Genomic DNA, 27002 nt, shown 5'->3' with positions numbered 1-27002 from the left:
TTATGATATAAATACATACAAATAGCATGATAAAATAGACTTAGAATACAAAAATATTGTCTGTCAAAAAATGTAAAAATACAAAAATATGGAAATGATTAGTCAAAAATTATACAAAATAAAACACGTACCTATTATAATATTAAGTTATGTGCTATTGATTTTAAATATTTATTTTTATTAGTGTCACTATAACTTTTTACAACAGCAACCAGCCGCTCGTCCAAATCTATATATTTACGCCTTTTTTCCTGTTGAGGCACTCCAGCTATTTGCTGTTCCATTTTTGCCTCCTGTAGACCTTGTTCTCGCTTCAACATGTTTATGAATTTCCACACTGTTACATGGTTAGCTCCCAGCGCAGAATTAAATGCTCTATGCCATCCCTCTACTGCATTATTTTTCCTGGGGGAACCTTGTACTACAGTATCAAACATATTCCATATTTTAATTGGAAAAGTAGGTGATCTTTGGAATTTAGATAAAGTGCGATTATTACTTCTAATCGCAACTTTTATAATAAAGGTCAACGTTTTGAGTTATTATTTAACCGGGATATTTTGTCATGGAATATTTTTGTGGGGATATTTTGACCGTTATATTTTGTCGTGGAACGTAATAGTGCATAAATATAATTATTGCAAAAATAGAATAAATTATGAACTGAAAATTAATCTTATAAAAAAAATATAATGCCTAAAAAAATTGTTGATATAGGTAATAGCAAATAATATAATGGATTAACATAATTTTGTCGCATTCAATATTTGTATTTAATGTAAATCGATTTTTAGAATTTTACACATTGGTCCTCAACATCGGAAGTCTAAACAACCATTTTTTGTTCTCAAATAATCTGACGTTTTTCAAAAAAATTTAATATGATATAATTTATTACTTATATGAATAAATTATAATATAAAATATAGTAAGATTCCCAACATTCCATGGTTTCAATTAAAAATTCTCTGATAAATAAGTCAACAAAAATAAATTTAGGGAATGGAATTGAATTGTCCAACAACAATACAACATGTTACATCTCCCCTGATTAATTTCTATTGCGTATATTATGTTATTTATTTTAATTTTTAGAATTATTTTTATCATTTTTTTTATTAAATGTATTGGGAAAATTTCTTAGGAAAAAAATTAATGAGTTCTTGCTTCTTTTGAATTTTTTTGTTTCCAAAGAATCCCTAGTTACACAGTAACTTAGCAAGTACCTGTGTAAGTATCAATACTCTAAGATGATGTATTTTATAAGTCTTATATGTTGGCAATCAAATTACTTAACACAATCTTGTTAAAATTATTTTATTTAATCAGATTTCCTATATATTTTATAAAAATGATATTGAATCTACCAATTCTAATAAACATGGTTTACAAACATTTTATGTAATTCAACAAGCCTAACCTAACCTAACATATTGATAGTTTTACATTTCGTTATCGACAACAATAACTTCGTTTTAATTTGTTCTTAAAAAATACATTAAACACGTATTCCTTATAATTAAATTAATATTAAATTATATGCGTATTATTGTGTATGTCTATGATTAAAATTAATTATTAAAATTCGCAATATGCTATAATTGAAGGCAACTTACTATTTACCTAATATTATTTTATTTGAAGCAACTATTGTGAAACATTTTATCTTGTATTGTTTTTGCTTTATTTGTACATAATATTACACTTTATTCTGAAAAACTGAAAAAATATTACAACAATATTATAATGCCCGGGTTAAAAATTATGGATTGTCATGTTTTAAGATAAAGAAGGATTTATCACTTCATTGCTGGTGAAAATAAAATCTAAACTAATGAGCTTCATAAGAAATAAAAATGTACAAATGCAATTCTTAATTTAACCTTAATATATCTATTTATAGGTAGTGGCAATAATGATATGTTTTTTTAAACTATTTTACCAACCTAAATTTTCTTTATTTACAGAAAGTCAAACTTTAAACTACTTTCAAGAGATCATAATAATTTAAGCAAGCACTAAATCCAATAAATTAGGTACAATTATAAAAACAACAGTTAAATGTGTACTCTTATTGAAATTATCACGTATACACTGATAGGAATAAACATAATTATTTTCAACAAAAGCAATAATACTCGTTTCATAATTTTTTAATTATTTGTTTAATTTAAAAAAATTTAAATCCATTCATAACTAATAATAAGTACCTATTTTAATAGTAAAAATATAAACTTATGTACTTAACTAATATATGACAGTATAATTTAAATTTACCAAATAGATAATATCTGTAATACAGATTCTGTATATCCATACACAATAAACAATGTTTACATTTTTAATAATGTATTATAATCATTATAAATACTCTAGAATTCAGAAAAAATAAGTTATTCCAATATAATGTTTTCTTGTTAATATACGATGTACAGGCTGATTTTAAAATATGCTCACTCCCATATTTTTTTTTCCTTTAATAATAGGAACATTTATTCAAATTCTGGCTCTTTAAAATTTTTAAGTACTTCTACCAAAAACCATAATTTGAAATTCCTGATATTTTGTGAACTTTAAAAAAAATTCAAATTCAAATTTTTTTTTTCAAATTATTTTATTGGTGGTTTTTTTAAAACGTTGACTTATCCAAATCAAAATTCTAATAAATAATTTCTGAGTTATTAAAATATTTATTTTAATTTATTAAAAAAGATTTGTTTTTTTTTTTTAAATGATGTCCATTATTCTTACGGAATGCTTTTGGTGCTTTCTAAAATGCCCGCGGTGAACACGACGATGAGGTACAGTAAGTTCAACTTTGTCATCTATGTAGACAATATATGCCTACTGTGCTCACTAATCGTGATCTTTAAAATAATTATTTATGAATAGCCAATATTAAGTCTATAAGAAAAATCTAAAATGAATAAACCTTTATATATTACTTATTCAGTAATCACCAATTAAACTTCCTACTATTATTCGAATATCTCGATGATTTTCTCCCTTTCCAAATAATGAGTATGCCATTGAAATAAGCTATCTCGATCCAAGCACATCTAGAGCATAATATGAACCTTAAATTCAAATCTCAAGTTCATACGTTCTGTCATTTAATTGAAAATAAACATAAACATTAAAACTGTTTTGTTTTATACTATTTTACGATAAAGATTGGACACTGGTGTATATTTAAATTTGATTTTGCTGGACAGATTGCGCCCCTATTGTATTTTTACAAACCATTATTTTCACATTTAGTGGTTGAATTTCCAAACATCTTCTCTTAGCAGATGCCCACGTCATTAGCTATCACGCAGCTATCTATATGCTAAATTGCATTGAGATCTATCCGCTGGTGTGGGCCTTGCGTTAATAGATCAGTCAATCACTCACGCAACCTTTTATTTATATATTATATAAGATATATTGTAAAATGATGTATACAGTATACTGTATATGTTTATTAACTGAAACAATTTTAATATTCATAAAGCATAAAAAAATTATATTATATTATATATTATAATATTTAGTCATTATTATGAGTATATGAAGCTCAGTTATAAATTAGGTACTTAAATGAATTACAATGAATACAATGGGTAGGTAATGACAGTATATAATAAATTGAAATTATCTATATTATGTTGATATCACCTAAATTCCAGTATGCAGTATCACCATGACACATTTTATCGCCCACCGCATCATAATATTCTCTTAGTCTAAAGGTAACAACAAGGAAACAAGATTTTGAACAAAATGTATTTTAAAAGATATTAAGAATGCTATACTTTATGATAATTTAAAAACCATATAGGTACCTAATCTGTTTAACATCTAATCCGTATTACCGTGTTTACCTTAGACAATTATTTATCTTCATTCGCTTCGACGCATTTTAATAAACATTCACACGATGACAAGGATATTATTTTTATAATGTTATACCTAATTGTTTGATAATAATATTATTAGAAATGATGGTTTATAATAAAGAGAAAAATTATTTATCGATACCGATTGTAGATTGCCATACAAAAAGGTTTTTTTTTTAATATAGATTACTGGTTAGTTATTTATTATTTTTTAGTTTTAATTGTATTATTTTAGTTTTTATTAAAAATTATCAAAATAAAATGTACACATAATGTTGAAAATAGTGTAAGATTATCATAGGTGAGGTTTTTATTTATTTTTATTTTATTATAGCTTTAAGTAACAACTAATATAGCTCAACAATTATATATGATAAAATAGGTTAGGTTATGACCATTTAATTGAACTATAGGTTAAAATTATAATCAAATCAACATTTAAACATTAAATAGTAAACTGAGTAAAACATTATTATTGTTTTTAATCAATTGAAAACAAACTAAAATATTTAGGACTATATCGTCGGTTCATAGCTCTAATTTTTGGTACGAAATATTGTAATTTTTTTTGTATTTAAGCTGTTCAGTGTTCAGATCTGTAAAAATTCATAGAACTACCTATTTAAAACAGAATAATCTAAAATATATAAGATACTTAGAACAATGTGTAATTAACTACATCCACTCACTTGTTCGTATTATAACCTGGACTCCATATTCAAAGACATAATATATCCTTTAATATATAAACAAACCACTGTTCATTAATCAGAAGACGATGAGTCCTAGATCTAACGGGCACCATAGTCACTTATGCGAATTTAATTCATAGTTGTTAATTGTTAGCTTTGTTTATTAAAATCTTAACTAATATTAATGTATTGTTAATTTTGTTATGAATTCAATTTGATACGGACAAATAGAAGTGATATGTTTTGAATAAATGATATAACAATTTTTACAGTATCCGTTCCAAAACATAGTTCCCTATTTTGTTTTATTGCTAAAGTGACTGGTAAAATACTGTCATAAATGAATCATAACAAAATATTATATGCATGTCGAGGTACCTACTTCTATTAAAAAATATATGAAGCGATAAAAGTAAGATCTTTAAAGTGGGTGTTTTTATTTATTATTATTCCTGTTGATAAAGTTTTTCTTTGATTCCCTTGTCTTATTAAGTATATGGTTTGTTTTTATTGCTCTTTGTGTTAGAAAATTAATGACAATTTGAAGCACTCATTTTGTTTTCATTTGATTTTTTTCACTGGTATAATTAAATTTGTATTCCTAATTATGACAAATGCTTTGTCGGCTGTCCGATAGATTAACACTTGGTTCATATTTAATATGTTTGCATCTCGAGAATCATAATTCGACAAATTCCTACGCCAAATTAATGATTATAGACGTGACCTTAGAGACGTCATGTTATAAGTATAACAAATTACGTCGTTTAAATAGAATCGCATCTCATTGTTTCGAACACTAAATAAAAAACGTTTACGTTGATTAGAGTTGATAAAATTTTGTTGTGAACTGCTGTGTTGATCATATTCAATGTTTGCATTATAATGGTTTCTCCATTGTTTCCATTTACCAAGTGGATGGAAAATCAAAAATATTTGTAATAACACTAACATAATATTAATATGGCCATGTGCTTATAATATAATATAGCTGAAATTAGAATATTGTTCTGAAAAAAAATATAAATGAAAAAAAATGTTGGAGAAGTTAGTTGATTCCATCAACTTTTACAAAACCAAGTTCTCCGTGTTCTATAAAATCACAATTTAAATGAGATAACGCTTATGAGAAAATAAAGCTGAGTTTTGAGTATCTCCAAAAAGTATCAATAGCACCGATTATGATCTACAGTAATTATTATTGTTGTCTACTATAACAATTTAATGTCGAACATTTAACAATTAGATTATCCACGACATTATTCTCACAGAATTTAAATGTCAGGTTAATAAGCTTTTATGTACTTCAACAATTTTATATTGATTTAAATTTTAAATATTTTATACAACTTTTTTGAATATTAGGTTATGGGACTTTCAATAAAACTTCATTCTAAAATGACAACTAACCCTTTTGACTGGTTGAATCGTCGTAATTTATTGTTTAATATGTATTAGTAATATTATTTAAGTTATAAAATACTGAGGTAAAACTATGAGGTTATTAAGACTATGTAATGATCGATAACTCTAAGTATATGGTTTAATAGAATTTAAAAATCAATATTTATATAATTTTCAACTTTGCACTAAAATGTATCCATTTTTCACAATTGATCTACTTCTGTTGAAATAATTTTACGGTAATAACTAAATATTCTTGATAACTTTCTTTAATGTTGTTATATATGATTGGTTATTGTGACAGACAATTTTTGATTATAATGTGTTTATGTTACAACAACACGCGTTTAAGGGGAAAAAAATCAAATTTTATTGTAGGGAAATCATAACCTCAACATCAGTTTTTAAATTTATATTCTGGATATTCGATACTATAATGGTAAAAATCTAAAATCATGCCCACAGCTAATAAAAGTTATAACTAAAATTAACTATAACTAGAAATTTACTGTTGAAACTGTTAAATAGTTAAAACAAACTTCATTTTATTTTTAAAAATACATTATAAAATACTTTTGTCGGAAGAGTGTACATAATTTTCTGCAAAAATTATGACTTGTGTTATAAGTTATAACATATAGTAATAACAAAGTGTGGACACTCATTACATAGTTAGTTAAAAAGTTAATGTTAATTTTTTTACATTTTTATTCAACTAGGTCGTTAGTTATTTTTACAAGTGCCTTAATATCTAACCGAGTTTGTATATTATTTTTATTATTATATATTAAATCAACTTCATTTTATTAATTATTGTAATCATCCAGTCGACAGCTATAATTAAGAAAGTTTAAAATTAGTCCACGCGTCACCGACAACGGATATTCATCTATTATAACTACTTCCAGTGTATTTTTATTTAAATATGAAATATTAGTTATCACAGTATTAGGTATATACATATATACGTATTAATTAATATGTTCCTAAGATAAAAAAAATTTAAAAGAAAAATCGGGTAGTTGGTTAAGTAAGGGCTAACGCTTTGCTGTACATTAAGTGTCTGTATGAGTCACTGTAATAGATGTGTTACATTTGAATGCAATAATATAAAAACATTGTATACAAAAAATAACTCTGAGTGAAGCCTTTAGGCTATATTGCTATAATATTACTAAGTAGGTATATTCCATGATATTATTTTGATTAAAGTAATTCATTTTACTAATGAGCTTAGTATACTACAGTAATTAGTCTTGTCAAAAAAATTGTATTTAAAAATGTTAATGTGTGTATAAAATATAATAATATACTCTAAAAGTTTCAAATAAACTCTAAAAATGTTTCTAAATCAATACAAACTACTGAAATTTTTATTTTTGTATTTAATATGTAATTTCGACCAAATTTGAAAAAAAAATGTGTCAATAGATTTTTTGGCTAAATTACTTTTTTGACTAAATTTTGTCAACAGTTGAAATTAAATGCTTTTATAAAAAAAATCATTCCTATATATTTGTATACTTATATTTTAACATTGTGTGATGATCCTTGTATTAAATGTTCATAATTTTTGATCCAACGAAAACAATTTTATCAATATTTATAAAATAAAAACTAAAAAAATTTAAAATTTAAAATGTCTGCAATGAGTTCAAAACGAATCAAAGTATTTTGAAAATTTTATTGTGTATAGAAAATGATAAAATATATTGTAATTAATTTCTGAATTACACAAAATACTAAAATCGCTCTGTGAGAAATCAAGTATAAATAACCAATGTTGCATGAGTTAGAACTTCATACGTACATAAACATTTTAATTGAGTTTTCGCTCAAGTATTTTTTTTGTTTGTTTAAGTAGATAAACTCAGAGAAATCTTGCATTACATTTTAAAAGCAAAAATATAAACAAAAACCTTTTTTATGAATTTCTAACTCGAAATAATTTACAAGTGTTCGTGATATTACGAATGTTTCCAAAATTCTAACTTCAGGTGCTTATAAAAATTATTATGCATTTAAACTCAACTTTTTTTTTAAGCTTACATTAACAAAAACGAATGAAAAATCTTGTATTACATTTTAAAGGTTCTTGACTGAGCGAAAATTTTTTAACAACATAAATAGAAACTACCTATCATATGCCTATAAATATGTCTACATATTCCAAATTATTTTGAAAATTGTATTGTATAGAAAATGCTCAACATTCCGTGAAAATGTCATGTTTCTACCGTAATTTGTTTTTTTTTTTTTTTAATTGATCCTGAGCCCGGCAACTATGGCCATTAGCTATTAGTAGGTATTGTAGGTTTTTAGTACGGTAGGGGGAACACGTGTGTGTTTGTTTTGGCAGAATTTCGAATGGGGCACCCGTAGGTTTCTGCCATGCCCCGGGGGTGGGGGATGGCAGCACTTGTTCTCCGGTCACCACGACTTGTCCGGAGAAAAATGCCACCCGGTGGCCGAGGATCGAACCGCGACCGGCTGCGTCGCAGCGGAAGAGTCAGGCCACTCGGTCACCTCGTCCCCCGTAATTTGTTTTAAAGATGAAACGAAAACCAAAATTAATTTTGTCGAAAACTAATTTTACCTAAAAATTTCTGTTACAACAACTTGATTACTTAACTTTTTCTCCGGAAAAAATGGTGAAGTAGAAAATCGAAGCATTATTTCGACTATTTTTCGTGTACACAAATACAAAAAATAAAAACATACATTATTGTAAAATGCATTGCTCTACTTATAATTATATTTATGTTTGTATGTACTTATATACGTATGTATACATCAAGTAATATTTTGATGAAATCGTAAAATCAAATAAAAAGAAATAAGCACTTTATGCATGTTAAAAAGTAATATTTTGGACCCTAATAGGTAGCTGGTAAATTAGCTGAAACAAAAATCCAACAGTATACCCGAAATGGTCATTATTTTGACGGATTCGGGTAATTGCCGAAATTGCTTAGTCGACGTTTTTTAGTTACTAAACAAATAAATCAACGATCTTGCAATTTTCGATGGTCCAATTACTGTTAACAGTAATTAAGTAATTAGCAGATACATAGCGTAATCAGTGCTATTATATATATTATTTCAGATATTATTTGTTAGGTAGTTATCGAAAAATCATTGTTATTATTTGCTCGATTAAAAAACGGTTCACATGCAGCCAAATTAGTATACCATTCCATAATATTATTTTGTTATTTGGTATTTTGATTATTCTATACTTATACATGATCGGTTTCGTATCGAAAGTTAAAGACGTGTTATGATAAAAACAAGATGAATTAAGCTTATTCGATTATTTCGACATAAAAGTAAATACACACAGAATTTTTTTTAACCAGGTAAAGGTTAGGTTAAACACACTTATTATATCTTAACAAGAGCAATAGAATGACATGGCAAGGGGAGGATTACAAATCCAATAATATAAAGTTAAAATGCTTAGACGTATAAAAATACAATGGCATTCAATACTTCATCAGGTATTTACACCGCCATCTAAAATACTATTTTATTTGAATTAGAAGTATTTTACACCATTTAAAAATTGATGATTTATATTGTTGGTTTCAATTAAAAAATGTAGTAAATCATAATGATAATACAAGATCCATTAAGTGCTCTCATTTCTTGAACGAAATTACATTTTTGAAATTTTTTTTTCACATACTTTGAATTCATTTGAAATTATGTTCTTACTATTTAATCACAACTTATAGTTTTTTAATTTGTTTACTTTTTCAATAATAATTTTCCTTTTTTAATTTCACGTTCAGAAACAGAATATTTTCTGGAGTATGTTTCAGATACAAAAATCGAATAAGTTGTAAGTTAACAGTTACAAATATGTGTAGTTTATATGTGCGTAGTGCACTGTGTCACTACAGTGGGCATCTTAATTGTATTCTTACTCAATTTTTGTTTCGACTTAAAAACTTGAAAATGTTATAGAATATCCCTCATAAACATAATTGATACTACATAAGTACTAAAATATTAAAAATTCATATTACATTGATACGAATACACAATTCATATTTTAAGTGTTTGAAGTTCAAATGTTAACAGAACTACTCAAATTCACGAACATTTGCAAATTGTTTTTGGGGTAAAAAAGTTATAAAAATTTTAAGTAATTGCTATGGCTTTAAATTTCCATGCAATATTTCTCGTAATATTTTTTTACAGAAATCTAAAATTCTCAATAATACAAATGCACCAATTCAATCAGCAGGTGACAATAGTAAACTTAAATATACATAAAGTAGTAAATACCTAAGTAGGTACCTTCATTACCTAAGCAGAATAAACATGACTTTTTACATATTTATATTTTTATAATTATACAACTACCATTCTGAAATAAAAACACAGTGTACATAACTAAATACTGTATTGTACAGGTACCCAACTATTTTCTCAGCTGATTATTATTATTATTATTATTGAATGGAAAAAACAGAACTATTTCAGAAGTTAATATATTTTAATAATGGAAACCGTATCCTGATTCCTGATATTGGTATTCCCTGGTAAACGATTGTTAAAAACAAAAAAAAAATTAACCAGTTTACATAGGTAATGTATTGGTTGGTATGATTTAAAAATTTGGTCACAGTTTACACATTGAATTTTTATCACCAGAAAAATTCCACCTAATAGTCTCATAACATTAGCATGCTTAGTACATTTCAGCTCAATGATTACTCCCATGATATGATCACATAATTGTATATTATGATGTGTTTAATATGTGTTAGGTACTCGCTGAAATCCGCATGTGTATTATGTTTAGTACCTATTATTTGGTATTACCATTATCGTATTGTCTTTGGATATAAATCGTGACGGTTTTTTTGTTATTTGTTTATGCACAGATGGTGGCGGCATCAAACCTGTTTATCCGCAAATATTCAACCTGGCGTCCCGGGCCGTGGTGACAGCGAACGCGACCTGCGGCGAGACGGAAAAGGGACCTGAAGTGTATTGCAAGTTCGGCTCAGCGGGACAGCAGTGTGGCGTTTGCGACGCCCGGTCCGGTGACCCAGCCAAGACACACGGGCCGGCTTTCGCGGTGGACAACGCCACCGCGGGCACTTGGTGGCAGAGCCCGTCTCTGCACCAAGGTGACCAGTACCAGTACGTCACGTTCACGATCGACTTGAAACAGGTGAGAGAATATTTGCCACAAATTGCGAAACAAAATATGTGATGCGAAAATAGGCTCAACTGAATTCCGCCAAACTGACAATCGACCGTTAATCACCATGACCGTTTTCCGTAAAATTTAAAATATTCAGATTTTCTAAAAAAAAAAATAGTACATTATTTTAGGTACCTTTTAAATGTCCCGGAACCTAAATCCATCAAATTGTAATGAATACGATAATGTATATACTCTTCACCTCATATACGTGCATCTTTACATATTCTCATATCAATATCATTTTAGTAGAAACAATACATTAAATTATAAAGTTTAATTAAACGTAGGTATAGCATCAACAGTTTACCTATACGATATAAATATAAAAAACCAGCATAGCCAGTTTAGTGTCAAAATTCATAATTTATATAAATAAATTACACATAAAATATCTTTATATATTATGTATTTTTACTTACCTAGAAAAATGTAAACGTACTGTTGATTACAAGTTGTACTACATGAAAAGGAAACTTTTTTTGTACCACCTCCACTGCGTAATTTCATTTTGAGATCTATTCTATACGCATGGAAAAATTTGAATGTTCGATCGTAAATTATTAGCATAAGTACTATGCCCATGGGTTCTCGTTGTCGCTTCAATATTTTAAAATATTATAAAAAAACGCAATCAGGCATACAGTTCAAAAATCAGTTCAAAAATCAATAAATAGTTTTTTGTTAGTTATCACTTATCGTGGTATCGACTGGAGCTTTCATCAGCGTCCGCGATAACACACCGGATAACGGATCCCGGTTAATGATAATAAAATGGGATATAGGTTAGGAGTTCTAAAAAAATATCTAATATAATATTATGAAACACTCCTCTATGGAGAATATAACCATTACATGTTCTACACTGTATACTTTAGCGGAAAAATACTAGTCACTCAGTTATTAATAGGAGTACATGATATTTTGAATATAACGACACAGGCAGATATATATCTGCTTATAAAATTAGTGCATCACAAAAACGTATAGCTGTATAAAAAAATGTTTTATAAAAACAATTCTTTGTAGGTACCATATCAAGATATCCAGTAAAATAATAATTACTTTATAATAAAAATGCCTACTGAATTAATTTTATACTCTTCGATTATATATTATACTAAGGTTAAATTGTGTATATTAAATTCGTATTAGATTTCCTAGCTTAAATCACATATCAGTATTTCAATCCGAACTGCATCAACAAATTTCAAATGAATTTTGTACATTTTTTCATAACTACGGAAAATATTTTTGAACTGTCATTAAAGATATATATATAACCACATAATTATTTGCATTACATTTTCAAGCCTTTTTACTAAGTAGAAAAGTGTTTACCGAGATTAATTTTAAAAATATTTACAAAAATTAAAAATATTCTCGAGACTATAATTAGCTTAAAAATTAAATTTTACCATATATGGAAAATACTAATATAAATATTAGGTGCAAATTGCATGTTTCTTCGAATATTAGTTTTCAAGTTGAATTACAAAAATAAAATCGATTTTTTTCAAAAATTAACATTTTTTTTTCACTTTTTGTTCTTTTTTTTCGACATTTTTCATAACTATTAAGAATTTTCAATTTTTACCTCTTGAAAGTATCAACTAGATTTACTTTTCTATCGAAAAAAACTAATGTCGAATATCGAAGCATTTTTTATTTTTTTCTATCCCAAATGTTGATGAGAGGCAGAAAAAAACACACATGATTGTAAATACAATATATTAATTCGCTAAGCTCAAAATCTAAAATTATCATGATTTGATATAATATTTTTGTATTGACAAAACGTGAGAACCTTTTCAATGTAATCTTTTGTATGAATAAATTCCTAAGACTGCAAAACAATTTGGAGGATATTTTTCTAATGGAATAAACTTTCAAGAATACGATACACATCTTGAAATGACAAACTGTCTCGCTTTTTATGATTTAATTAGTAACTTTCTTTCGGTCAAAATTGTTTTCTTTTAAAAATGAACTTTAGTTTAACATGGTAACAAAAGTAAGACATTGTCCAAGGGAAAACATTTCAACAGTCCATTATTTTATGACATTTCTTACGCATCATTTATATTGTTATATATGAGTCTTATTATGAAAAACAATCCACGTATTTAATACATTTGATAGCATTTATAAAAAAACAAATAATTAGTATTATAATAGCTTTTAAAAATGTAAAAACTACTAGTATCTGTATAGTTATGGTAAATAATATATTAAATATTAATATAGGTACTAATGACAATTTAAGCATTTATTTTTAATTAATATAGTTAACTAACAGTTATAAATACCTATACTATTAACCGATATAATTTCAAAATGTACTTAATAAGTATCTGAATACATTATGGTATATTGTAAGTCTATAAGTTTCACAATATTAAAAATGTATTAGTGTATTACTCACTACTTTCTACTTAGCTCAAATTGTGTGAAAAACTAAAACCATACAACTCGTCTTATGCAGCTGTGTAGTGGCTGTATCGTAGATCATGGATAAATATCTTTATACAGCCAATAATTACTGAAATTCTGGCATAAAAAGACAACTGTCTAACTGTCTGTGTTACTTTGCCAAAACTATTTACAGCTTTTCATCTTAATCTACACTTTATGCCTAATTAAATACGCTATAAATAAATGTCCAATAATTATTCACAACATAAATATTCGATTAATTCGTAAAAAGTCGTGAGTAGTGGATTTTTTAAAAATATGAATTTATAGTAAATAAAAATACTAAATTTAATTACCGATGTACGAATAATAAGTTGCAAATTATACCCATTTTACCTATTATACTGTAACTGAATAAAAAATATTTCTTTATAAAATAATAGTAATAGTAGATCAAAAAAATAATAATATTAGAAAAATATATTAATAAGAAATCATTTTCATTGAGGTACATTAAATTTTTAAATTATAATTATGCAACAGCGTATTGGTTTTCTTAGTTAGTTTCTAAAATTATTGTGTGTACAAATTATTTTTATTCATGATAATTATTAAAATATTTAATTATTAGGCTAGTTTTAAAATTAGAAACTTAGGGTATTTAAATTATTTTGATAGTTTAACCGGATAAGTAAATTAATTTTACAGAAATGTGGCCAACTACCACAAATTTTTATAAGTAGTGTATATCGTAAACAGATAATAAATAAAATCGATACAATTTTAAATTAAACAAAAATTAATAACTCGAGTATACAATATAATACTTGTATAATAATATGTACCTAACATATATTATATTAATATTAATGTTATATTTTATTATTTTAGATTTTGCCTAAGCATAGGCGTTTGCTGAGTTTTTATAAATGAGCCGCTGAATGGTGTATTGTAGGTACACAGTTTTTGAAGTGTTTTAGTGAATAGAAGAATTTTTTTGATGAGGTCGACCAGTAGAAATTAACATTTCTAACATTTACGTAAAGGCTTCCTAACCTAACCTAGCATAGACCATCTAACAATGAACTTAAATAGTACTTTGTGAAAGCAGAAAATAGCACAGAATAGACCAATTAACAATTTTAAATATTTTAAATCGTGATTAATCACCTATTATATGATAGTAGCTATCATATTATATATTACTTTTGTAGTCATCTATGGCGTAGGACAGCTGTCTTAAACTCTTATCATAATGTAAATTGTTTTTATGAAAATAATTCATTTTTTGTAGATAAAAATTATATATTCTTAAGGAAAATCAGGAAACTGAGTTCCAAGAATTACCCGTACTCACGCCTATGTTTGTATGAATTTAGGTATACGAGTTTTAGTAATACATTTATCCGTTTAATATACTATAGGAAATGATATGTTTTATTTTGACTTCCGTTTATAACATATTACCTACTGTATAAACTTTTATTTGGTGGATATATTATATATATATATATATATATATATATATATTAACCTATTTTCAAGACAGGGAAAAATAGTCCAACTTACAGTTTCTATGAATCTGGACGAAAGCGGTCAATTACTTGATTGCGAGCCAGCAAATAGTAAGAGTTAATGGTAATAGTTACACTAAGTGTTGAGTTCCACAGAGTAATTCAATACCAGACGATTTAATTGTAAAACTTTTGCCCCTGCGTAATTTTAACTTTCAGACAATCGGGTATAACCCTAATAGTAAAAGTGATAAAGACATATTTTTTCACGGATTAATTGTTTTATAGAAGCTTTATAAGAATATTTGCATGATAAACAAGATAGATTTTCATTATTTTAAACTTAGTTATGAAACGCATCGTGACTTAAAATAAATCCTGTTCTTTGAACATGTTATATTTCAAATTCTGGGTAGAGTGATAAATGTAATGGTTTTACTATGATGTGTGTTTTTTATTGCCCGTCGACTGTCATCACCCTTTGTGGCAGTAGAAATGCTTAAGAGAGCGCTCTCTATCCGTATGCGTTGTCTCCGTTTTACAAATGTACAACAAATCAAAACTGTGTTGCGCTGGGTAGAAGTGTAGAACTACTCAGACTAGTAATAGTTAAGACTCTAAATTCATATATAATACAGTTAAAAATGTTATCTGTGAAATATCGTTCTTATTTTTTTGGTATCACTTATACGGAAGGAGTTCTTATTGTTTCAAAATCAATTATTTTTGTATTTTTAAACTACTTTTTTTTGTAGTTCAGAAATCAAAAAAAAAAATAGAACTTTATTTCACAACCAAAGTCCTCCTTTTTATGTGGTGAAAATGTCATTTCTTAGTCATGATTTTAGGCTTTTTTGTTCTCTACCGCGCCAAACAGTAGCGTCCTCTTAATGTTCAACATTGACGGTGATTTGTGGTAAAATTGAATTTTGTTGATATTTCTTAGGAGATGTGGGGAAGGGGGAGTCAAAACTAAAAAATTGACTGTAGTAATCAAAATAATTAGGATATGACAACAACAAAAAGGTGGGCAAGTAGGTAATCAATCTACTGTAAGCTATACATGTCGAATGCAATTCGTCGTTGAGTAATTCACTATTTATTGCTGTTTCAATTCGATGTACAGATGTGTTAAATCTGAAATAAATGACCAATTATTACATACTACAAACGATAAATAGTAATAAAGACTTTATATTGCTACTATTATAATAATAATATATTTTACAATTAGTAATATGGTAGATTGAAATCATTTTTACCAAAAATATTGCATTTATTATAATTTACATTATTAGTGCACTGCATTGTTATTAACTTATGAATCGATACCGACTTAGATACCATAAAACGGTAAGTTTCGATTCAACGGTTCTGGTTAACACTTGAATACATTATAATTTGGTTTATAATTAAAGATTAGATAGTATTAGTTGTGCGTACAAAATGTAAGATCAAAAAATATAGTAGTAAACAATTAAATGAATGTATTCTATCGTACAAAAGAGTAAAAACTTAAAAAATGAAAACGATAAAAAATATTTATCCTGAAAATATAGTTTTGTAATGACTTTGTGACCATCTATTTTTTAACTTGTGAAACTGTATTGAACACCCGTCCACTTAAAATATCTTAGCACGCCTCTGATGTTAATATTTAGATACGTCTAAAAGTCTTGCAATACATCGCAGTATGTATCCCAATGACATAATAATAAGGTTTGAAAATTTATCGGAATTATTAAACTGCCATTTTCAATACTGAACTTTGAAGAATATTACCAGCTGTGGAAGAAGTTTTATAACTTGAAGTTGACTTCTATACATTTTAAAACAATAAATAATGCAATATCTTGCGATGATATACCATTTTATATTTGTTTATAATATGGTTGGTTAAGGCCCTTTTAGCTGTATAGAATTTGTGAATTATTTTCATATAAACATGTTAATAAATGTAATATTGTGTGTAATATTTATTACATATTTTATAAAATTTGATTAATTTTTAGCGTATAGTATTTTCAATGTTAACCAATTTAAATAAAGAATGTGATGATATACTCACAGTTATAACACATACTATAATTTATTAATGTAGTCAGTATATGAAACAAATTTCGACGTTTCGTAAATTGAACAGTTTGTTTCTGCTGAAGAAAATAGTGTGATAAATGAAAATGAATTAAAAATAATATTTAGACTGTTTTAGGCACTCGTTTAGTAATTTTCCTATCTAATATTTTTTCCCTGTTGTAATTTGGTATGTGTCGTACTACAATGCTACATTTATGTATATTGTATAATGCACCTATAGGAACAAAATAGTATATTATAACTAAAAAAAACGTGATATTTTTCTAATTTTGCTATTGGTATACTTACATTGAGTCTATTGAATAATAAATATAATTATAATAATGCATTTTTTGATATTAATATTTAAGGTATAACAAATATTATGTAAAATATACATTTTCTAAAACAACGAAAATTATAATAAAGAATTAAAATAATGAATTAAATTGTTAAATATGTATTTATTTAGGTATTTTTTTAATTTTAATTGTATGAGAATTATAAAAATTGCATCAAATTAAAGAATACATAAATAAATATACCTAAAGAAAATTTAATCACTTATTGATTATGTATTATAATTATATTTAAATATACTATAACGTTGTGTTAATAATAACTATGTAATAAAATTATTTATTTGAAATTAATGTTTTTGAGTTGTAGATACTTGTATTAAATTAGAAGATTTATATCAAGTTCTTGCTCGGTTTTAAGCTTTCTATACGGATGCCCAATTTGTTTTTAAATATTATTATAACCATTTTTAATGACCTTGAATTGAGGGTATCGGTGCCGGTTTTTCCCAATTGTATTTTATATTTTATTTGGTACCTTAATTTTAATAGTTTTCGACTAATTTACCATCCGATACATATTTAGAGTCGAGCGGGGTTGATACGGTATTATGTAAACAAAAATTATTTCACAGGAAAAACAGTCATGCTTTATTATATGTCGAATTTTGATGAACATTTTTGCTCTGAAAGATGGGAACTTTTTTGCAGGCATGATGAAAGCCCAAATTTTCAATTTACTTTAAGAAGTACTAGAACAATACTTTTGAAAATTAACAAATATTGTGCATATTTTAGCTTCTGTAATTATAGTTACGATAATCGGGATTCGAACCAACCCTTCGCGGAATATTCTCTTCTTTTGAATAATAAAAAAAAATTTACGAAATCCAAGTTTTTCCTGTAACATGTTTTTGTACTAAAAGCGCGCCGGTCTCTGACCTCCGGTTAAGATACGTCATAATATCATGCAATAATTATATATTTTGTTATTATATTACTTATCACTTATTGATATAATGATATGACAAAAAAAAATACGTTTAAATATACGTTTTTTTTAAATTTACGTTCATAAATACCTGAAAATACTTTTGAATTTAAAGTGTATACAGTTATGACATTTAAAATAAACTGTTCAAACATATATTTTTTTTCGATTCTTTTAAAATAATTAGAATCTAGACATTAAACAAATATGCCTTTAAATAGTATTAAGTATTAAAAAATAACAGTTATTGAGGCTCATTTATTTCATATTATCTATCTTGTTTTATTTTTGTACTCAACAAGTAGCATTGACACATGCATGTTTTGATTTTTTTTACATATATTATTATAATACATGCTATTTTTAGTTAAAAAACATGTATAAACATTTTACTATTCATAGAATTTTAAAACAAATTGTATTGGCACAATAGTGAAGAATACCACTACTTTTGACGGGACAAATTAACGTTTGAACGTGATACTTCTGATCTCATTTATGTTCCTACGGGTATGAACAAATTTGTATTCTGTTTGCATTGTGGAGTAGTTTAAATTAAATTTGTATTTTTTGATACCAAAAAAAAAAAAAATAATAATAATTTGTGTTGAAAAAAAAACATGCAAATAAAAACTATATTTCATTCGCGTCAAGAATAATACTAGAAGAAATTGAAAAAATAAAATCATGACCCGATAATACGATGTTACAATTCTTTACATCTTTATCGTTGTTTGTTATTATTATTATTGTTATTATTACTATTGTGTTAATGTAGTTATGTAGTCCGTATAGGCTCTTGCCGTTATTCTTCAGTGTCTATCCTCTAGATTAGCAGTCTCTCTTTCCCTCCCAAATAATAATAAAAAAAAAACATGCAAACAAACAACCTTAAACAAATCATACCTATTGCCAATGCGATAAAGTCGAAATTGAAAAATTCTGTTAACGTCAACTGCGCAGAAAAAGGATTTACCATTAGTCATTCTCGACCGTTGATGTTCTGCCACCTCACAAAGCATAATTTTTACATTTGTCGGTACATGCCTACTTCCCAGTGGTGTACCATTTTATCTAACCTATACTGGAAAGTATAATATATTTATTGCTATAAACTCATGTCGATACTTCGCATCCGCATACGAATCTTATTTTAAGTAGGGATGGGCCGATACTAGAACCGATACTAGATATCGGCCGATATCGGTGATATCGGTTTTATCGGTATCGGTTTTTTTTCAAAACCGATATTTCAACCGATACCAAAAAAAAACCTATCGATCAGCATAGTATTGATAGTATCATAATTCACAAATGCACAGGTTATCAATAATCAAATACTATAGATTATTTTATAATAATCAATGTTTTCACTTTTCTAGGTAATATTATTTGTGTTATCGGGTATCGGTTCTATTATATATCGGTTTTATGGTGGTATCGGCTCATGTTTTTTTTGTCAAAAATGTTGTTTTAACATTTCCATATATTATCGGGTATCGGTTTTATGTCGGCAGCATATATCGGAATATCGGCCCATCGACCCAATCACCTATCCGTCATTAAAGACTGCTCCATATAATATAGCCCGCTGGGTGCAATATGACGTGATCTAAATCTCCGGGTAGGTATCTAATAACCCAATCTAGCAAAATTATTCATCTGAGCAATTTAGAAAAATATGACTATATGAACATAAATATATCTCTCACTATAAAAAAAGTGTTTAAAATAGGATGCGATGATTCGTATAATTACCATTGCATCTGAAAAATAAAAATAAAGTTCCAGCTCTAGGTGTATTGAAATATAAAAAGCATTTTATATAAAACACCTGTAAAGGTTGGTAAAATATAATTGGTGGCGAATGGCGAGCGGAACGCGAGTATATTGAAAACCCCTAGTATATTATAATCATGATTAAAAATATATTTTATAATTTTTAAGTATTTAGATATTATATAGTATATACGACTAAATAAAGTTAATAATTCATTTTTTAAAATTTTTTTTATCTAGTACGCCTCTTAGTTTACTACTAACAAGCTTTTTGTTTAAAAAAAAAGTCAAATTTGATTAATTTTAACATTAAGGTTACATCATCTCATATTGATAAATACAATAATTGATATTTATTTAAAATTTAAAATTATCTTTATGATAATAAAAGTTATACTTATACATGTAGTTATTTTGTCTGATACTTCTGTATACGTCTTACAGTTACTATTGTACAATTTTACAAAAAGATGATTTCATTATCTCAAAAATATCGTTCTTCTCATATATGGAAGTAGGTGCTTGAACTATAATATTAATTTTGGGTTCCATCATTTTGATTTCGCCTAGTGGAATTTTGCTTTATTGTCGGTTATACAAGGTGACAGGATAATATACGGTTATCATGACCTCTTAAATCATACATCAGATACTCAAGATTACATGTTACACCTATGTTATATGACTAGATCGTAGCGCCAAACTCATAAAAACAATGTGAAGCCCAAAAGATATTTATGGACTTACTTTGACCCACCCACATACCTACCATGAAATAATATAATAATAAAAATGATTATATAAATCGATCGCTTCTGTTCAGGCATAGGTTTGCCGCCTCTGCAATATGACTTGTGGTCATATTTTCCTACAAACATAATTTTGCAGTTATCATAACACATCACATTTAATGTTACATTATGTGGTTATACGTTTTATGCGATGCTGCTTGTGTTTATTGAGATCTCCCCGATGGGTGCATCCGATAATGTTTTCTTTAAAAATGAGACTATTTTCAAGCAAACTTCATGAGCGCAACAGCCTTTTGGTTATATTTATTTTATTTCGGGATGTATATTATTTTCATTTTGGAGTAGGTATTGCATAATACATCGATCCGTAGCTGAATATATTATTTTTTTCTTTAAATCAAAAAATAAAATAATAAAGAATAATAATTTTACCTAAGTGTTGTATATTTTGAAAATTAAAAGGAAAAAAAAATTACCATTATAATAACAATAACAATAATATTGCAATCCAGTATTTTTTTTCAACAATTCCCTCTTTATTTAAAACCCATTGTGTATGTATTATTAATTTTTTTCAATTAAATTCTTCATAATAATTGCCATTTTTACTACGTGAACATTTTTTTATTATTAAAAAAAACTGTAAACACCAAACAGTACTTATAATATTTTATGGAGTGCAGAAAAAAATTAACTGTAAATAACTTGTATAGGCAGTTAAATATATTATTATTTATTTAAAAACGATTTCATATTTTACTATTTTACTTTATTGTTATTCAAAAATACCAATACAATTCTAACAGGATACATACACATATATATTTTCTATTGTAGATAAATACAAACTAAAAATGTAAAAAGTATTATAATCCAAAATGTGGAAATGTGGGTACGTACTATTTTATAATAAAAAATTATTATAAGTAAATGTGAAGCTGAACTGATAATAACAAGTAATCATATACAAATATTATCAATTAGTATAAAAACATTGATTTAAATTGTGTATTATAATGCATAAGATAATATATTATGCATTATTATTTAACTAATAGTACCTATAGTATTTATTATACATTAAAATTAAGTAATAAGTAAAAGTATTTAGCAATAAATTATAAATCAAAACGATATACTAAAACTACCATGATCATTGATCACGTTGTTCAAGTTTGATTATCAGATGTATTATAATTGTTATTTATTATCTATACTCATAACATTATTTTATATGTTTAATAGTATTTACTATTTAATACTACTAACTCCATTGATAGTAAAATAACTTACCAATTCTTAAAGCTTTTAAATGATTTATTTAATTCTTTTCACCTAAACATACATATAAAACCTATTTAATATGTATAGTAATATCTGATATGTCAACTTGTATAACATAATTATTATATAGTATATCATATAAGTTTATATTTTTGAAAATTGTTGGGAACACTAATTTCAGCAACTTCATTTTACTAATTTTATTTTTATATCTTATCTTAAGAGTGGGCAAGTAGGTAAAATCTATGCTGTACAGTAAGTAATATATATCGTAACTATTATGGATATTATGTTAAATATGAATTCAATGATAAATCATAGCATACAAAAACAGTTATAAGTGGTGATGGTGTGTCGATTATATTATATTACTTTATATTACTATTTTTATTATATACATATATATACAAATGCAAAATACTACTCACTATTACTAGTATTACATTACTCAACCATCGCTCCTTCCAAAAAACTACAAAAAAATACCAATTTGAAATGTTGAATAATGGTTCCTCTGATGATCTTGATGTGCAATAAGAAACCTAATTTTCACATTCTAAAGAGGTATTTTGAGATTCAGTATGGAAATTGGAAATTTTTTTTAGCCTATAAATAATTTCCATTGGTTACAGATTATAATTGTGAATTGTAACAGTAGAAATTAGATTTTAGATTCTGAGCTTAGCAAATAAATGTATTATTATGTTTTTTTTCTGTCTGTGGTCAACATTTGTAGTAGTAAAAATTCTAATTTTTGACATCAGTATATTTTTAGAGCAACGTAAAAAAAAACTTCAACATTGAAAATAATCTTTAAAATAGCTTGAATTTAGTCTACCAATATAAATGTTAATAATTATAAATTAAACATATTTGTGGTATTGCATTCAACTATTTTTAATAACTCATGAAAGAAAAACTTATATAGATTGATACTTAAAGAATTCCCTTTTATCACTATGTTAGATTCTGAGCGGAGTGATGAATAAATTGATTTCACAATTATGTGTTTTTTGTGTGTACATGTCTCCGCCTTTAGGGACAGTAAAAATTCTTCGATTTTCTTCAATGGCATATTTAATGGTAGGAAAGTGAATTTAGTTTAAGGAAGTTAAAAGTATAAGTAAATTCCCAACAGTTTTCAAAAGCGTTAGGAAAAACTATCAAATAATTAAGGAGAAATTGAGATTTTTAGGCAAAGACGGTTTTCGAAAAATGTCTTTTGATTTTTAATATAATTCTAATGTTCATATTATCAACTCCTATAGACCATAACATTTTAAAAATATTGCCACTATTTTTAAGCTATTTGTAGGCATATAAGAATATTTCAAGTTTCACTTTTTTAAAATTATTGTCTAATATATTATTATCTAAAAAATTGTTTGCGAGGTCAAAAAACTTGAAAATTTAATACAACGTTCCTCGTAAGTTGTTGTTAATGAAATTTAAAAAAGTTGATATTAAATATATTCACCCGTAAATTAACAATTATAACGATTCTCTTATGTTGTTGTTATTCAATAATCTTAGGTACTCAAAATAAATTATCGCCAAATGTTTTTTTTTAGTATCTTCCTTTTTAGTACCTAATTTACAGCAAAGCGTTACCCATTTACCTGCTCTTTGGACTTTTTTGGCAATATAAGATAGTTATGGACTTCCTTCCATTCATCAAAAAGGAGGAGTTCCGAATTTTTATAAATTGGTTCAAAGCTTTTACCATTATTTAGAATCTAAATTTTAGATCATGCATATATTGTATTTAATCCCTATATACAATCCTTATAATATGATGGACATGTTTAAAATGCAAAAGCCATATGCTTGAGTTTATTTAGTACCTACCTAGTTAAGTGTTATAATTTTCAAACGTCATTGTCATTTAAATCGTTTTACCTTGATCTGAAAAAAATAATCTTAAGCTTTTCCATTGTCACCTGTACAAAACATGGTCTCGACGAGCTTAAATTGTCATAAAACTGACCACATATTCTATAACAATTTATAGAACATTTAGCTGATTAGACATTTCATTATTTTAAATACTTTGTGTATTTGTTGCAGATTTATCAAGTGTCGTACATCATAATGAAATTTGGTATTTCGTCAAGACCCGGCAATTGGATTCTAGAGAGGTCAACAGACGGTGGTATAAAATACAAACCGTGGCAGTATTTTGCCATCAATGGTGAGGAATGCATTCAAAAATATGACGTTCAGCCAGTGTTTAATAAGGATAAAATAGTGCAAATCTACCGAAACGCTACGTGCATTACGTCATTTTCGCGGTTCAAACCTCACGAAAATGCTGAAGTAAAATAAATACACCTTATACGAATATTTTTATAATATTTTTGCAATTTACCTCTTAATGTATTAAATAAATGCCTGTCCAACAGATTCACATCAATCTGCTAAAAGGTCACAGCAGCATGAACTTAACGTCAGCTGAAATATTAGACTTTTCTGCGGCCCAACACATACAACTGAGAATGCAAAAAATAATTTTACCCAATGACAAGATGGCAATGTTGGACAATTCATTTAAACGTAAACTGTTCTATTCAATCAAAGATATATTCATTGGGGGAAGGTGCGTTTGTAATGGACATGCAAAAAAATGCAAGCAAATGTCAGAGAATGTTGTGAGTTTTTTATATTTATTTTTTATTACTAACTTGTTTTCCAAAACATAATTAAAAATATAAAACTTTGTTTTCAAAAAGTAAACTCTTCAATCAGTTTAACAAATAGCTTTGTATTTAATGATGTTTTCTGTTCCTAAATTACAATATACCTATCTAATGATCAGTGTAATATAGTTAGGTTAGGTATCAGTAATACTAATAACCTAACCGAGTTCAATAATTTTTATAATTTGTATTTTATTAATAACCCCCACCAATTATTTGTTAGGAGCCGAGTTGCGATTGCCTTCATAACACTTGTGGCCCAAATTGTGACAGATGTTGTCCAATGTATAACCAGCGCCCTTGGAAATCAGGTCCGGTGATATGTGAAAAATGTCAATGTCACGGTCACGCTACTGAATGTCAATACGACCCGATTGTTGATGAAGAGAAGTCTAGTTTGGACATCTACGGAACGTATTCAGGTGGTGGAATTTGTATCAACTGTTCAGTAAGTATATGTAGGTTTTTTGGGATGTTGATTCCAGAAATACGAGTATCCGATATTTATTGCCTATATAGTTCTATAAGTGAAAAACCTAAACTATTATAGAAACATACAATGGGTACGAATTGCGAAGTGTGTGAGCTTGGGTGGTATCGACCAATAGACGTTCAACCCGACGATCCTGAACCATGTTTATCATGCGAATGTCACCCTGATGGGTCTGATGGCAACGTGTGTATTCCCGATAAGGAAACTGTAAGTTTTTACTGGTTTTACTCATTACAGTTTAATGTTTAAAGTTCAGTCAGAATAATGCCTAATTTTTAACTAATTTTATTTCACTTGAAGGGAATTGCACTATGTAACTGCCTGAAAGGGTATGGTGGTGCCAAATGTAATGAATGTGCTCCTGGTTACAACGGGTTCCCTAACTGTAAGCCATGTGCTTGCGACGAACGTGGAATTAAAACAGTGCCTTTGTCCTGTGAAAGCGAATGCGATTGCAAGGTATTATTATTAGGCATATCTTAAATTTTGAGTATCAACAATGTACCATGTATGTTTAATGTTAATTATTAGGAACATGTAACCGGGGAAAATTGTGAAAAATGTAAGATGGGCTATTTTAATTTAAAATCCACAAACCCAGACGGCTGTGAGAAGTGTTTTTGCTCTGGTGTGTCGTCAATATGCAAGACGGCTACAAATTTAAAAGCAACTAGGGTAATTCGATATTTTGATAATTTTTCAAGTCCTATATTATATAATATATTGTGTATGATGGACTTTGAATAAACTATTATAACCGCGTTGGAGTGTACATGTAGGCCCATGTTTTAGATTAACGAAACTGAAGGATGGTTGATAACTGATTTAAAATTAACCAAAACCATATTTCCATCAACTGACCCGAGTACAGGACTTGCGTTAATAAGTAGCTTTGATATACCAGTTGACGTTGACAGCTTTTATTGGCTGTCTCCTAGTCAATTCACCGGTAATAAGCTATCTGCGTATGGTTCTAGTTTATACTTCAGTATTTCATGGGTTATAATGCGAGGTGATTCTAGCGGCAGACAAATGCTTGATCCAGATGTCATAATTATTGTAAGTACTAACTACTATAAACAAATTGGTCATTAATTTATTATATTATAGTAACTATACTGCATTTCTAACTTAAAAATACTAATTTTTTTATTTTTGCGTTTAATATATGTAAAATTAATTTATATTTTGAATAAATTACTGTTTTAAATGGTATGCCTGTATTTTCAGGCAAAAGAAAACATTCTGATTGCATACGGCGGTAAAAACTTGAGATATTCCAACAATATTTCTGGTAAAGTGAATTTGACTGAAAATGATTGGTTTTATGTTACCAAAGATTTTAAAAATCTCGAAACACCTATTGATAACACTGAAGTGTCACGTGATGAATTTTTATCGATCTTGTCTGATATTAAGCATATACTTATTAAAGCCAAATACCACACCAATCAAGTAGAATCAAAGTATGTAATACCACACACAATAATGAGTAAAATATTGAC

The 27002-nt window shown here is 27.1% G+C and overlaps 1 protein-coding gene across 1 annotated transcript in view; it reads left to right on the top strand.

Annotated features, from left to right (window-relative positions):
- The window catches only part of LOC111037819 (laminin subunit alpha-1), a 57448-nt gene that overhangs the window by 15247 nt on the left and 15199 nt on the right, over positions 1-27002 (top strand). Inside the window, exons 2-10 of the mRNA XM_022320599.1 lie at positions 10873-11165; positions 24376-24624; positions 24711-24956; positions 25228-25452; positions 25555-25704; positions 25798-25956; positions 26029-26172; positions 26290-26556; positions 26728-26963. Coding sequence (XP_022176291.1) covers positions 10873-11165; positions 24376-24624; positions 24711-24956; positions 25228-25452; positions 25555-25704; positions 25798-25956; positions 26029-26172; positions 26290-26556; positions 26728-26963 — 1969 coding nt within the window. The remainder of the gene's footprint in view (positions 1-10872; positions 11166-24375; positions 24625-24710; positions 24957-25227; positions 25453-25554; positions 25705-25797; positions 25957-26028; positions 26173-26289; positions 26557-26727; positions 26964-27002) is intronic.

The sequence above is a fragment of the Myzus persicae genome, unplaced genomic scaffold (assembly GCF_001856785.1).
Source record: "Myzus persicae strain clone G006 unplaced genomic scaffold, MPER_G0061.0, whole genome shotgun sequence".
Taxonomy (NCBI): domain Eukaryota; kingdom Metazoa; phylum Arthropoda; class Insecta; order Hemiptera; family Aphididae; genus Myzus; species Myzus persicae.
This window is presented reverse-complemented; position numbering and strand designations above follow the sequence as displayed.